The sequence below is a fragment of the Melanerpes formicivorus genome, unplaced genomic scaffold, assembly GCF_026170545.1.
Source record: "Melanerpes formicivorus ecotype bairdi unplaced genomic scaffold, bMelFor1.0.p_v2 SCAF_17, whole genome shotgun sequence".
In the NCBI taxonomy this organism is placed as follows: Eukaryota; Metazoa; Chordata; class Aves; order Piciformes; family Picidae; genus Melanerpes; species Melanerpes formicivorus.
The window spans coordinates 15,711,687-15,726,732 of record NW_027142369.1 but is presented as its reverse complement, the minus strand read 5'-3'; the positions used below and the strand labels follow the sequence as shown (position 1 = coordinate 15,726,732).

Here is a 15,046-nt window from a genome sequence, read left to right as displayed (position 1 = left end):
GACCAAGGCATGGATTGTTCCCCTGTACTAGGCACTAGTGAGGCTGCACCTCGAATACTGGGTTCACTTTTGGGCCCCTCACAACTAGGACATTTTGGTGCTGGAATGTATCCAGGCAAGGGCAACAAAGCTGGTGAAGGGTTTGGGGCACAAGTCTTGTGAGGAGTGGCTAAGGAAACTGGGGTTGTTCAGCCTGGAGAAAAAGAGGCTGAGGGGAGACCTTCTGGCTCTTTACGAGTCCCTGAGAGGACACTGGAGCAAAGTGGAGGTTGGTTTCTTCTCCCTAGTAACAGTGATAGGATGAGAGGAAACAGACTCAAGTTGTGGCAGGGGAGGTTTAGGTTGAACATGTGGATCAATTTCTTTAACTGAGAGTGGTCAGGCCTTGGAACAGGCTGCCCAGGGAGGTGGTGGAGTCACCATCCCTGGGGGTGATTACATGAGGAGCTTAGGGATGTGCTCTAACAGTTGTGTATGGGGAAATATTAGGTTATGGTTGGATTTAGTGATCTTAAAATCTTTTCCAACCTAGAATCTATGATTCCAGGATTTAGTGGTCATGGCAGTATTGGGTTGATGGTCAGGCTTGATGATCTTAGAGGTCTTTTCCAACCTTAATGATTCTGTGATTCTCTGCTGCTGTCTCCTGATGGAGACAGTGTGGTGTCATGCACTGGGGGGGTAGGGGGATGAAATGAGAAATGAAGGCGGGGACTGTGTTGGCACACAGGTACTTCAGGAAGCTCTGCTCTTCTCTCATAAAAGTCCTTTATTAGAACAGCAAACATGACATTTCTCTCAGTACAGCGGCTGTAGGCAGCTACCATCGCGGTACGGGCTGGGGGGACAACGTCTTACAATCACTGGGAGTCTAATAAGCACCATGAACATCCTAAATTTAGGTATGTGGGGGGGTGGGTAACAACTGAAAGAGGAGCCCCAGGTGGGCCAGCCACGGGGGCTCCTCCATGATTCACCAAGGAGCTGCTCAGCATTGTCCTGCAATGTGGCTCTCCTGCAGCTGGGAGAAAGTCCTTGGTGGAAGTCAACAAGATAGCACCCATCCAATAAATTAGGTAAACTTAATACTGAGAGCAAGAAGGGGACAAAGGGGACTGTCCTAGAGGAGGGCACGCTGGAAGGGAATGGTCTATGTACACTTGTCCTTCTGCTGGACCTGTAGGATCCCAGATGGATGAACTGTGGCTCTCTGGCCAAGCTGGGCACCTCTGGCACCCACCCAGCAGCGCTGCTGCCGCTGCCTACCCCCAGCCCTGCCAGCTGTGCCGGGGGAACGGCAAAGGACTGCAAAGTGAAGCGTGGGGACATGCGCATGCAGGCACCCCTGGGTGTGGGAACGGGGGCTGGCACCGGGCACAGTGCCACTACCTCCCACTCCTCTCCTCCTGCCTCTGGATTACTGGGAAGTTTGGGGTAGGGAGCGGAGGCTGAGGGGGAACTGCTGCCGGCAGCAGACAGGGCAGCGGGCACGGATTCCTGAGTGCATGGCAGGGCTGTGGCCAGCTCTTCTTCCTCCCCATCCCCATCCTCATCCCCATCCCCATCCCCATCCCCATTCTTATCCTCACCCTCATCTCCAAACCCATCCCCATCCTCATCCTGAGCATATGGCAGGGCTGCGGCCAGCCCTTCATCCTCCCCATCCCCATCCTCATCCTCACATCCATCCTCATCCTCATGCCAATCCCCATCCTTACCTCCATTCTCAACCCCAGCCCCAGCCCCCTTCTCATCCCGACTGCATGGCTGCGCTGTAGCCAGCTCTTCTTCCTCATCCTCATCCACACCATCCCCATCCCCATCATCTCCATTTCCACCCCCAACACCATCCCCGTCCCCATTCTCATTTCCATCCTCATCCTCACCTCCAACCCCATCCCCATCTTCATCCTGAGTGCATGGCAGGGTTGTGACCAGCTTTTCTTCCTCCCCATTCCTATCCTAATCTCCCATTCTCATCCTCATCCTGAGTGCATGGCAAGGCTGTGTCTACTTCTTTCTTCTCCTCATCCCCATTCCCATCCTCACTCTCTTCCCCATTCCCATCTCCATTCTCATCTTGAGTGTATGGCAAGGCTGTGACAATCTCTTCCTCCCCATCTCCATCTTATCCTTACTCTCATCCTCACCTCCATCCCCATCCTCATCTCCAACCCCAAGGCCAGCCCCATCCTCATCCCGAGTGTATGGCAGGGCTAGGACCAGCTCCTCTTCTTCCCCATCTCCATCCTCATCCTCACCTCCAAACCCATCCCCATCCTCGTCCTCACCTCTATCCCCATCCCCATCTTCATCCTCACCTCTAGCCCCATTCTATTCCCCATTCTCACCTCCATCCCCATTCCCATTCTCATCCTGAGTGCATGGCAGGGCTATGACCAGCTGTCCCTCCTCCCCATCCCCGTCCCCATACCCACCCCGTGTTCCCGCCAGCCCCTGGCTGCAGGCTGGCCTCTCAGGCAGTGGGGAGGCCACTGGCAGTGGTTAAGGCTTGGCTTTGTACGGCAACTCTACAAAAATAAAAGCTACTCTCCGAGGAGCCAGGCGAGGCTCTCCGGCCTATGGCTGTGGCATGCGTGCCGGCGCTGGACTGCGGCCAGACAGAGGAGGGCACCCTGGGGGTGCTCAGCACCGGATTGAGGGCTCACCAGCACCTGCAGCACCCAAAAGACAGGGTGGCCACCTCCAGACCCCACTGTTGTGCCCCATAGAAACACCTTGAGGGGGACAAGGGATGGAGTTGGGTGTTTTGGGAAAGATGTGGAAACTGAGTGGTAATCCAGGACCCACCTCTACACATTACCAAGGGTGCTCTGCCAGAAAGGCCATGGCAGGGAAAGAAAGATTCACAGAATGGTTTGGGTTGGAAGAGACCTTAAAGATCAACTAGTTCCAACCCCCTGCCATGGGCAGGGACACCTTCCACTAGACCAGGCTGCTCAAGGCCTCATCCAACCTGACCTTGAACACCTCTAGGGAGATCCTGCAAAGTAATGAGGCTGGGGCGGGTGAAAGCTTTCCCATGGTGGGGGTCCATCCATCCAGCCCCACCAAGACAAAATTTCCCCCCTCCCCCCCCCCCCATCAAAACCCCAACTGAAATCAATAAAACCAAACCTAAAAGCAGACACAGAGGAACATCTCAGGCTACCTAGGTACTTCATCAGCCAAAAAGAGCTACACAGCGAAGCGCACACACACAGGACAGCGCGGGAGGGTGGAGATAGATCAGGAGATGGCCAGAAGCCAGGTTCTTCCTCCCCACTTTGCCTCCCCATCTCTGGCTGGTGGCTGAGCAGGGACCCGGTGGCTCGGCAGCTGGTCCTGTCCCACGGGAGGGAACGGGCTGGCTCCTCTCACCCCGAGGAGAGGCAGCCGGCTCCGGGAGCAGCCTCACGGCATGGCCGAGCGTGAAGTGTAGAACTCGGGGACCGGCAGGCCGGTGTGCAGTGTCACCTGCAAGGAGACACACAGGGCTCAGCTGCATCCCTACACGTGGGGCAATCCACGGCATGGCAGCTGGCACATCATCGAATCCTAGAATGGTTTGGGTTGGAAGGGACCTTAATCTAGTTTCTAACCCCCTGCAATGGGCAGAGTCACCTTCACTGGACCACATTGCCTAAGGGCCTCATCCAACCTAGCTTTGAACAATTCCAAGGTAAGAGCCTCCACAACTCATCTAGGCAACCTGTTCCAGTGCTTCACCACCCCCATGGGGTAGAATTTCTTCCTCATGTCTCATCTAAATCAAGCTTCTCCCAGTTTGAAGCCATTAAGGCCTGTCCTGTCACTCCCTGCTTTTGTAAGAAGTCCTTCTCTAGCTCTTCTTCAAATACTGGGAGGCTGCTACAAGATCTCCATAGAGCCTTCTCTTCTCCAGGCTGAACAACCCCAACTCTCTCAGCATGGCCTCACAGCAGAGGACTTCCAGCCCTCCCATCATTGCTGTGGCCTCCTCTGACCCTGTTCTAACAGGTCCATGTCTCTCCTGTGCTGTGGACTCCAGAGCTGGCCCCAGCACTGCAGATGGGGTCTCAGCAGAGTGGAGCAGAGGGGCAGAATCCCCTCCCTCCACCTGCTGCCCATGCTGCTGGGGATCAGCCCAGGACATGGTGAGGCTCTCACGGGGTAGCATCATGAAATGGAGTTGTCAAACCCACCAAAAAGGGAGGGCTGGAGAACCTTGGTGCTTCATCAGCCCTGATGGAGAAACCTGGAGCAGGGAGGTGAGGGCAGCAGGAAGGCCTGTCCTGGTTTTAGAGACTCACAGGTGTGTTATGGTGTAGCTTAGCTCTTTCCAAACTGTCCCTGTTGCACAAGAGCCCTCTCTGCTCCACCAAGTCCCCATGCTGCTGAACATCAATGTACGTGGCAGTGCCAGCAGCACTGGAGGGAGTTTGCTGGCAAGCCAAGGGGACTGGTGCTGTGGTGCTCCAGAGAGTATGGTCAAAGCACATACCTGCACGTTCCTGTTGAGGCTGACTGCGGGGAAGAAGAGGCCCTCCAGGTTCTCAAAGGCAACAGGCCCCTGCTGGTCCTCATTGATGGAGAATGTCAAAGTCCTTCTGGTCAAGTCCAGCAGCACTCCCACGGTGGCACCTTTTGTTATCCCACCCTCAGTTCTGCAGGGGTGAGAAGATCAGAGATCTCTGTGACTTCATGTCCCTTGTCTTGGTAGCTCAGGGCTCACGCTATGGACCTCAAAGACTGATAGTGATGAATCTCCCAGCTCACCCAGGTGCTAGACCATGGTCTGCACCCTTCCTAGCCATGCTCACAAGTCTCTGTGCAACCTCTTTCTCAACAGTCTTGCAGAGGTACTCCCTGCTTGTCACAATGTCCCCAAGTGCAAAGCTACCACAGCAACATATGGGGAAGAGCAAGTGGGCCTGGGGGGCAAAGCTGCAGAGCTCACTTCAAAACCTGTTTGACCCATCAGGAAAGAACTCTTGACACTGCAGGAAGGTGACACCAGGTTCTCTTCAAGCTCCCACAAGCTTCAGCATTGAAAGAAGCACAGGCTGCAGGGAAAGAATCTTGGAGCAAGGTAGAACCAGGAAGGCAGGAACTGTCCTTCATGTGGGGCAAGGGTAGGAGAAGATTAGGAGGGAACACCCACAGGTGACTGCAGATGCCACTGGAAAAACCACAAGCTCTTCCTCTGGGAGGAAGGCTGCAGTAGTTTTAGGCTGTACCTTGAAAATTTTCCACAGATCTTGAACAGAAAGTCACAGAATGTAAATAAATCATCATTGGATGTTAAAAGGAAAACAATGATGTTTTAAATAATTGCACTGGACAGATATCTACCACAAAAGCTAGTTTATAAAGTAACTTTCTCTCTCTTTTTGCTTCTTCCACTCTAGCAGATACCAGCTTCTGGCTTCTGCTTGCTCTGCTGACCTTGGCTGTGTTCTTTGTTGTGGTTAAGTAACTAACAGCAGCTCTCTGCTCTTTCTCTTGTCCTATGTACAGGGGGCTAGGGAAGGGAGCAGGGAGGGGGAAGCTATTAGTATCCCTCTGGTTTCTCCAGTGGGGGTTCTTCTGTTGTTCATAAATTCTACATATATGTAAATATTGCATATTTTGTACATATTCATAGAATCAACCAGGTTGGAAAAGATCTCAGAGATCAAGTCCAACCTATCACCTAATACCTCATGACAACTAAACCATGGCTTCAAGTGCCACATCCAATCCTTTTTTGAATGCCTCCAGGGACGGTGACTCCACCACCTCCCTGGGCAGCACATTCCAATGGCCAATTACTCTTTCTGTGAAGAACTTTCTCCTCACCTTGAGCCTAAACCTCCCCTGGCACAGCTTGAGACTGTGTCCTCTTGTTCTGCCACTGGCTGCCTGGGAGAAGAGACCAACCCCCACCTGTCTACAACCTCCTTTCTGGTATTCATTGCATTCCATATTCTAGATTGTACGTTTGCTTGCAAATACAGCTTCATGTGCTTCCACTGAGCTAGTCTGGAGGGGGAAATTTCAGTGCAGCACAATGGCTCCAGTCCAGACCACGTACCTATTGGTGTGTGAGTTGTTGTGCATGAACCAGCTGCGGTTGTTGTCCACGTACATGGCCCAGGCTTTGTCGTCCTTGCCCAGCATGGCGTCCTTCAGGACATCGATGCGCGCCACGCCGAAGGCTGGGTCGGGGTGGTTATCGTAGCGGTCGATGGAGAGCTCCCAGTAATGGAGCCCCTTGGAGAAGCCTGTTTTCCCCAGCACAACCCTGTCATCATAGCTGTTGCAGGTGACAGTCAGGTTGTCATTAGAAAAGATGATATCAGCGTGGGCAGAAGCAGGATCAAAAGAAAACCAAGCAACTGGAACACACAAACAACACCTGGTTAGTCTGGGGGCAGGAGCTTGGGCTGCTGGTGACTGAGCCACATGGAGGAGAAGACATGAAACAGCACATGCTGCATGCAGGACCCGGGACACAGAGGGTGAAGGCACAGCTGGGTGCTTGAGCTACTGGCCGTCAGCTTGGGTTCCTGCACAGCAGAGGAGGCTGCTCATGGAGGGCACCTTCTTTCATGTAAGGATGGATGATCATGTGATGGAACCTTCCATCTTGGAGGGATAGATCATCATGTGATGGAACCTTCCATTGTGGAGGGATGGATGATCATGTGATGGAACCTTCCATCTTGGAGGGATACGTGGAGCCCATGCAGCTGCAGCCTGCTAGCATGGACGAGGATTTATGGCTGGGACTCAGATGGAGTTTTGCTTCACTGTGTTTATTGGGTAGTTGCATTTGTGCTCTGGGTCACTTTAGTTCTGGTTTTCTACAGTTTCATTGCCCTGGCACTATCTGAGGTGCTGGAGCATGTCTGAAGAAGGACAGTGAAGCTGGTGAAGGGTCTAGAGCACAAGTCTTGTGAGGAGCAGCTGAGGGAACTAGGGTTGTTCAGCCTAAGGAAAAAAGAAGGCTGAGGGGAGATCTTCTGGCTCTCTACAACTCCCTAAAAGGAGGTTGGAGCCAGGTGGAGGTTATCTTCTAAGTAACGAGCAATAGGACAAGAGGAAGCGTTGTACCACGGGAAGTTTAGGGTGGATACTGGAAACAATTTTTCCCCAAAAGGGTTGTCAAGCCCTGAAACAGGCTGCCTAGGGCAGTGGTGAGTCCTCATCCCTGAAGGGATTTCAAAGCTGTGTAGATGTGGTGCTGAAGGACATGGTTTAGTGGTGGGCTTGGCAGTACTGGGTGAATGGTTGGACTCCATGATCTTAAAGGTCTTTTCCAACCAAAGTCGTTCTATGATTCTTGCTGCTTCCAGGTGCCTGTCTGTCTCTGTCACCTCCCACCATCTGTTTGTCTCAACTCATAAGCCCACAGGATACTCACTATCTCCTAAAATGTGGCTCTAGCAGAGGGGGATGTGTAATCCTGGCCAGGTCTCCAGGCTCTAGCTAACCCAACTTACTTTTATGACCAAGGGTTACTCATGCAAGCAATACTTTGCATGGCGAGGCTTGGTGTGGGAGGAGACTGAGGATTAGCAGATAAATTCTGTGTGTTTGAGGGCTGAAGTCCTGGGAACCAAAAGCACAGACAAAGGTCTACACTGAACGCCAAGATGTTACATCACACCAAGAAACCCCCCTGTGGAGCAGCCAGCCACACGTAAAACAAGAGCTATCTCATGGGCAAGCTGGAAAATGCCCCAAAACCTTCAGAACTTGGTACATCTGCTGGTTTAAATGCACAAGATGGTCACTGCAAGTCTGACAGATAGTGTCACATCCTCAACAACACAGAGGGACGAGGTTTCACAAGCCACCAGCCCAGCTCCCCAGGTGGTTTTTTCTCCAGTGATCACTGGAATGCGAGCTGACGGATCCACACAACATGCTGAGGCCCGCAGGAGTCGCCATGGCTTGAGAAAGAAGAGGCTCTGGTGAGACTTTTACATGGGTTTATTGGGTGGCTTGACAGGACAGCTCATGTGCATGCAGGCGTCTCGCGGCCGCAACCCGAAGGAGGTGGGTCCGTACCTGCCACCATTTTTTTAATGTCAACTGTGGTCATTCCCAGGGAAAGGCATGCAGGAGAGAAAACAGCATGTCAAGCTGGGTAGAGAAAGGAAGGAGAAACCATTTCTGCTTGCCTGCTCCTCCAGCCACTGCATGGGCCTGGCAGTGCTTTGTGTTAAGGTGGGGAGAGCTGGAGCGAGGATGTGGTTGGGCTGCAAGCAGGAGCAGGGTGGCCAGCACCATGTGCAAGCTGCCTGAGGTGGGATCCCACTAGACTGGGCACAAGGCTCCTTTTCCCAGGTGGATGCATGGGCCTGAACTTGGAGTTACAGGTGTGGTGCTGAAGGACATGATTCAGTGGTAGCCTTGGCAGAGCTGGGTCAACGGTTGGACTTGGTCTTTTCCAAGCAAAACAATTCCGAGATTCTATGAATTAGCTATAAAAGGGCTAAACACCTCCCTAATGAACTGGGATATGTATTTCTTAGAGCAGGACAATGAGCTTCCAGGTTTTTCAGCCTGGAGAAGAGAAGGGTCCAGGGACACCTTCTGGTGGCCTTTCAGTGCTTAAGGGGGCTGACCAGAAAGCTGGGGACAGACTTTTGAGCCTGTTGTGATGGACAAGGGGTGATGGTTTAAACTAAACCAGATAGACTCATACTGGAGAAAAGGATGAAATTTTTGATGCTGAGGGTGGTGAGACACTGGCCCAGGTTGCCCAGAGAGGTGGTAGATGCCCCATCCCTGAAACATTCTAAGTCAGGCTGTTTGGGGCTGTCAGCAACTTGCTCTAGTTGCAGATGCCCCTGCTCACTGCAGGGGGTTTGGACTAGATGATCTTAAAGGACCTTAGATGATTTAGAAGGGCTTGTGGTCTAGGTCAAGGGGTAATGGTTTTAAACTGGGGCAGGGTAGATATAGATTGGACATTAGGAAGAAGTTCTTTACTGTGAGGGTGGTGAGACATTGGAATGGGTTGCCCAAAGAAGTTGCAGACATCTCTTCCCCGAAAGTGTTTAAGACCAGGTTGGACAGGACCTTGAGCAACCTGGTCTAGTGGGAGGTGTCCCTGCCCATGGCAGGGGGTTGGAACTAAATGATCTTTGATATCCCTTCCCACTGAACCCATTCTATGATTCCATGACTTTTAAAGGTCCCTTCCAACCCAAACGATTCTGTAATCCCAGGATTCTATGAGCAGGTCTTAACGACAGAGCCAATTCCAGAGTCCTGACTTCAGGCTTCTCTTCCCAAACCATTCAGGATCAAAACTGAAAATGATTTAACATCAACAAGACACTCCCCATTCCTTCTCCAAATTTGCCCACTGCTGTGTGAGCACCCCATGAGCAGGGAAGGTGCAAGAAATGTTGCCTGGTCACCAAGCAGAAGTTAAAGAATAAAACAAAAGGAGAAGAAGAGAAGATGAGCAACAAGGAGTAGGTACCAAGTAATTGTAATAAAAATACTTGCCTAGTTGGGAGTAAGGCGTTCCTTGTGTCTCAAAATTGCATCCTACAAAGAGATACTACATTTCACACATCACAGCCAAGAAACAACCATCAACCACCTGAAGAACACTCATGAGCATTTCACCATTGACTAAGCATCCAGCCAGCCACAGGAGGCCTGATTCATTAAAAGCCAAAGAGCATGGAGGAAGGAGGTTGCAAATAGGAGCTGGAGTGCTGGCTGTTTTGGTGAGCCTCACCTCTGGGAAGTGTGGAATGACTGAATTTTCATTATCAAATTCCATCACGGCCTTTGAGAGCATCAGTGACTGAACAAGAGGTAAAGGGCATAATCTTGAACACAGGAAGTTCCACCTAAACATGAGAAGGAATTTCTTTGCTCTGAGAGAGGTAGTGCACTGGAACAGGGTGTTCAGAGAGGTGGTGAAGTCTCAGTCTATGGAGACTTTCAAGGCCCACCTGGACACGTTTCTGTGTGATCGGCTTTAGGTGATCCTGCTATGACATGGATTTGGACTTGATCTTCAGAGGTCCCTTCCAAACAAACCATTCTATGGTTCCATGAAGAAAAGCAGGAAGTTTTTTAGGCTTGGTGGAATGTCTTGGCTGCTTGGTAAATATTCTCCAGATTTATTCTCAGTTGAATCACTTAGAATCCTTGGAGGACAAGGATTGATGAAAGAAGAGCAGTCACTGGTGTGTCCAGTAAGTAGGGACCACCAAGCTCTTCTGGGCTGCTTCCCTTGCCTTGTGTGAAAAGGGGCAGGAGTAGAGGAGCAGCAGCAGAGGAGGTCCCTAGAGGTAGATACCTGGCCTCAGACACCCACTAGCACCCAAAATACATTGGGATGCTTCAGAGCATTTCATGGGAGGGAGCTTATGATGGGTGCTGGATTTTAGGGAAATCCCTGCCTGGGGTGACTGCAAACAGCTCCTGCAATCTGGACTTCAGCTGTGGACTGATCCAGGTGCTTCTCATCCAGGAGCTTGTCCTTGCCAGTAGGAGAGGACAACATGAAGCTCCATGTTGGCACTGAATGGGAGTGAGCTCATGATGGGTGCTGAATCTTAGGGTAACCCCTGTCCAGCTCTGTGACTGGTTTTCACCTCTCCTCTGACAAGAAAGCTGGCTTTTACCCCCTGAAGATGTGCATGCTGGTGAAAAAGCATCTGGCTGGAGTCGTGCTCCATGACAAGTACCAAGTGGCACCTCCTGAGGCTCTTTTAATGAATCTTGCCCCATGTCCTTACGAAGTGGTTTGGAAGGCCTCTGCCCATCGCTGCCATACAAATCTGCCTGAGTGTGAAAACAACATAGACACATTGGCACGTTCAGGAGCCCGTTACACCCTGCCCCACCAACACCACCACCCAGGACCACGGCTGCAGAAGGTCCACACTGCACACACTGGTGTTGCTCACGGCCACGGCAGCAGCTCTGGGCTGAGTGGACACAAAAGTAAGAAACATTGGTAACAAAAACAGGGTCAAAACCAGCAGCGCACAGCGAGTACGATGAGAAAGAAACAACAAAACAAAACAGAGAAAGCACAAAGAAAAGAAAGTAGTGGGGCTCCTTGGTTATTCTGGATCATGCTGCAGCATTCCTCATTCCAGGTTATGGGATGGAAACCAAACAATCGGGGGCCCCCATTCTTCCTGAGCTTACACCAGAGGAAGCTGTGAATGACTCCATTGGAGTGGTGTAAATCCAGAGCGGTGGAAGAATCAGGGCCCAGGATCTTTAGCAACAGAAGATGTGCAAAGAGTGGTTAGAAAACAGCTCTGAGAGATGCAACTGTGCCTGTGGCTCCTTTGCTGGCTGCTCATCCTGCCTGCACTGCCTATGTCCCACCACAGCCTGTGAGGACCAAGCAAAGTGCTTGTGGCTGCTGCCAGAGAAGCCAGGTATCAGGGGAGTGGTTTCTTCTGCTCTGCAGAAAACAAGACTTTGATACCATCATGTTTAGTTTTGCAAAAGCTGAGCCCAGTGCTTAAAGCTGAGCAGACCAAAGCCTACATCTTCAGGGTCCTGTGAAGCCAGACTGTGTGACCTTCCCTAGGTGATCCTGCTTTGACAGGGGGCTTGGACTCGATGATCTCCAGAGGTGCCTTCCAACCCCTACCATTCTATGGTTCCACGATTCTATGATTGAAGTCTTGAGCAATCTGGTCTAGTGGAAGACATCCCTGCCAGTGCCAGAGGGGGTTGGAACTAGATGAACTTCAAGGTCCCTTCCAACCCAACTCATTCTATGAATCTATGAATGCATGATTCCACAATTCTATATATCTATGACTGCAAGGTGCCCCTCAGCTGGTCTTGGCTTGACCTTGCTTGCATCTCAACTTGCTTCATCCTTAAGCAGGGTCTAGAGTTAATCAGCCAAACTAATTTCACAGAACAAATCTCTGCATGTTCTGGTTGATTAGGGAAAGCAAACCACCAAGATGTGCCCAGGGCTTTCTCCCAGGAGGGTCTGGTCTGTTCTTCTAACTTTTCCTAGCCACAAGATCAACACAAACTAGAAACAAGGGCTCTTGTTTCTATGGCTCAGCCACGCCAGCCCTGCTAATAATGGCACCTACCTAAGGAGTTTCTCTGATGCTCCATCACCCCACATCTAAAATTGCACATGCTGGTATGTACATACAAAGACACCGTGAGACCTACATCACTGAAACTCCCTCCAAGGCAGGAGCAGGCCACTGACAAAACAGAAAAGAGCTTCCCTCTGCCATCTGCATGTCATGGGTAAAACAAAACACAACGCAACAAAACAAACAAATACTTTGGAGATGCCCAGAAGCACAGAACCAAGAGGAAATGCCAGAGGCACTCAGCTCACCGGCTGAATTCAGGGACTGTAAAGAAGAATGCAAGCTCAGCTGGTGGGCCGAAGATCTTAGCTCAAAGTAGGATCTCCCCGGAAAGCTGGGTTGTAGGTTAAGGGTGGAGGAGAAAGGACTCATTCTACGAAGCTGCGATCTTTCCAAAGGCACTGGAAAAGGGAGGGTCTGTTCTTCTGACTGCGTGTCTAAACGTAAGATCAATGCAAACTAGAGATCAGAAACGGGGTCTGCTGGGTGCTGGTCACTCCAGCGCCCCAGAGCAGACCTCGGGACCAGGGCTGGGGGGCGTCAGCGTGCACGGAGCCTGCTTTGCTGCAGCCAGCCTGAGGACAGGGTGTGGAGCAACCACGTCTGGTGCCGTGCAGAGCAGCCAGACCCTTCAGGAAGGCCTTGTCTCTGACAGTGTCATCAATGAACTTATTTCCATCCTCCAGAAGGTTCCTGTGCCATCATAACACCCCCTATCATCATTTCCCCCCCTTCCTGGAAGTGTTCAAGGACAGGTTGGATTCAGCAATGTGGTCTAGTGGAAGGTGTCCTTACCCATGGCAGGGCGGTTGGAAGTAGATGATCTTTAAGGTCCCCTCCAACCCAAACCATTCTATGATTCTATGACACAGTCAGCACACTTTGTTTAAAGCCAGTCCTGCATCTCTTCACAGCAATGTACCTAAAAGAGTTCACAAGGTACCATGCACGCTTCCCATGGGTCTTTAATGGGTCTTCCCATGGGTAGCTCTCTACAGCTCCCTGAAAGGAGCTTGCAGTGAGGTGGGTGTTGGTGCATTCTCCCAAGCAGCCACTGATAGGATGAGAAGAAATGGCCTCAAATTGCACCAGGAGAGGTTTTACATTTGATACTAGGAAAAATGTTTTTGCTGCAAGAGTGGTCAGGCATTGGAACAGGCTGCCCAGGGAGGTGGTGGAGTCACTGTCCCTGGAGGTGTTCAAACAACGCGTGGACATGGCACTTCCAGACATGGTTTAGTGGCCATGGTGGTGCTGGGTTGATGGTTGGACTCAATGATCTTACGATCTTAGAGACATTTTCCAACCTTAATGATTCTGTGATTTTATGATTTCATACATCTCATGCCTCTCTGTACACAACAATTAGTGTCCTGAAAACCAGTTGGTTGGGAAGGCTGAAAGGCATTTTGCAGGGCCCTCAGTACCACCAAGCACCCACCTTACTCAAAGGTTGTTCGGGATGTTGTGTTCTTGGTATCCCTTTGTACCTGTCAAAACACATCTGAGCCTTACAGCAAGAATTTGACTCATGGGATTCACAGCAAAATGTCACAGAGGGAACTTCTTGGATCAGTCTGTTCCCCACTACCACAAATGGTCACCTCTTGAGATTTCGTCCCTAGCTTTGTCAAGGTGTAAGTTAGCATGAACATGTAGTAACCACCATTCTCCACACATTCAGATTGGATAAAGTCCTGGACACTGTATCCCCAACCTTCCTGGCTCAGCTGTGGATATGGATTGAGGTGGAAATCACATTAAAACAGACAAAAGGAAGAGTTTCTTTGCCCAGTGGATTGTGACTTCAGTAACGTGCTGCTGCGTGAGGCTGTGGAAGCAAAGTTTGTCAGAGAGTTCAGACATGGGTTAGATCAATCACTACACAACAGGTCAATACATGGAGCTCTGGGTTAGAGAAGGACATGTCCTCTAACATCTACCAAAAGTGAGAGGAGCTACTACTGAGAGTAGCTGGGGTCCTGGCTCTCCCTAACTAGCATCTTGTGTTCCTATAGCTCCTTGGCTCAACAGTGTAAACATCTATGAGACGAAAGCAGAGCTAGAAAGATCAGAGGATCTTCTGCCAACTCCTGGTTGGGAAGACTTAAAGCTCAACTGATTTTGGTTGGGAAACTGTGTTTAAACTAGGTTTTATAAGACATAAATGTGATGAGAACCTCCAGTGTTGGAATATGATCTTTAAGGTCTCTTCCAATCCAAACCATTCTACAAGAAGCCAAAGCTCTCCTGCTGAAGCCAGACAGTGAAGTGGATGAGAAACACTGACCTTCAGGCTTCGGGAGCGGTCCTGGCCACCCTGGTGCAGGCTAGATCTGGGTTGTCCCATCCTTGGATCTCCAGGGGAATTCTGCAGCTTCCTTGAGGCTGGTGCCCAGCTTTGCAATCACAGAGCTCTCAGATAGACAGACCAAGGCCTTTGTGCTTTGTGATTGGAGCTTTCTGCCTCTTGCATGAGAAGGGTTTGTCACGTATTTGCTCTTCACTCTATCTCTGTCACAAGTGTCTCCCATGCCTCTCCAACCTGCCCTGCACACACATCCAAACCTGTTTCTAACCTGGAGCAGGTATCTCTTGCAGATCTCACCTCTTTTTCTCCTTGCTCAAAGCCACCAGAGATACTCTGTGGCAAGGATCTCTATTGGGGTAGTGAGACACTGGAACAGGCTGCCAAGGGAGGCTGTGGACACCCCATCCCTAGGAGTGTTTAAGCCCAGGCTGGTTGAGGCTTTGAGTAACCTGACCTAGTGGGAGGTGTCCCTGCCCATGGTAAGGGTAGGATGGTGGTGTGGGGTTGGGGGAGGTGGAGGGGGTGGGACTAGATGATCTTTAAGGTCCTTTTCAACTCAAGCCATTCTATGTTTCTATGATCCTCCTGTCCCACCAGCACCCTCAAGACCTGTGTTCCCTTCTGACCTTAGACCGTGTCTGCTGGG

General features: G+C 51.0%; 1 protein-coding gene across 9 annotated transcripts in view; it reads right to left on the bottom strand.

The window, feature by feature from the left end:
• Positions 1-753: 753 nt before the first annotated feature.
• TRIM9 (tripartite motif containing 9) overlaps positions 754-15,046 on the bottom strand; it is an 80,065-nt gene continuing 65,772 nt past the window's right edge. For 2 of the 9 annotated variants that reach the window (XM_068149101.1, XM_068149102.1), the window contains exons 8-13: positions 12,338-12,526; positions 9,490-9,531; positions 8,038-8,061; positions 6,056-6,359; positions 4,484-4,646; positions 754-3,477 (exon numbers count right to left, since the gene is read on the bottom strand). In XM_068149101.1, the coding sequence (XP_068005202.1) occupies positions 3,415-3,477; positions 4,484-4,646; positions 6,056-6,359; positions 8,038-8,061; positions 9,490-9,531; positions 12,338-12,526 (785 nt within the window). In that variant the 3' untranslated portion in view covers positions 754-3,414. Of the gene's footprint in view, positions 3,478-4,483; positions 4,647-6,055; positions 6,360-8,037; positions 8,062-9,489; positions 9,532-12,337; positions 13,580-15,046 lie in introns of those variants that run through there. The other 7 variants (XM_068149107.1, XM_068149108.1, XM_068149104.1 and 4 more) reach the window with 6 other exon arrangements.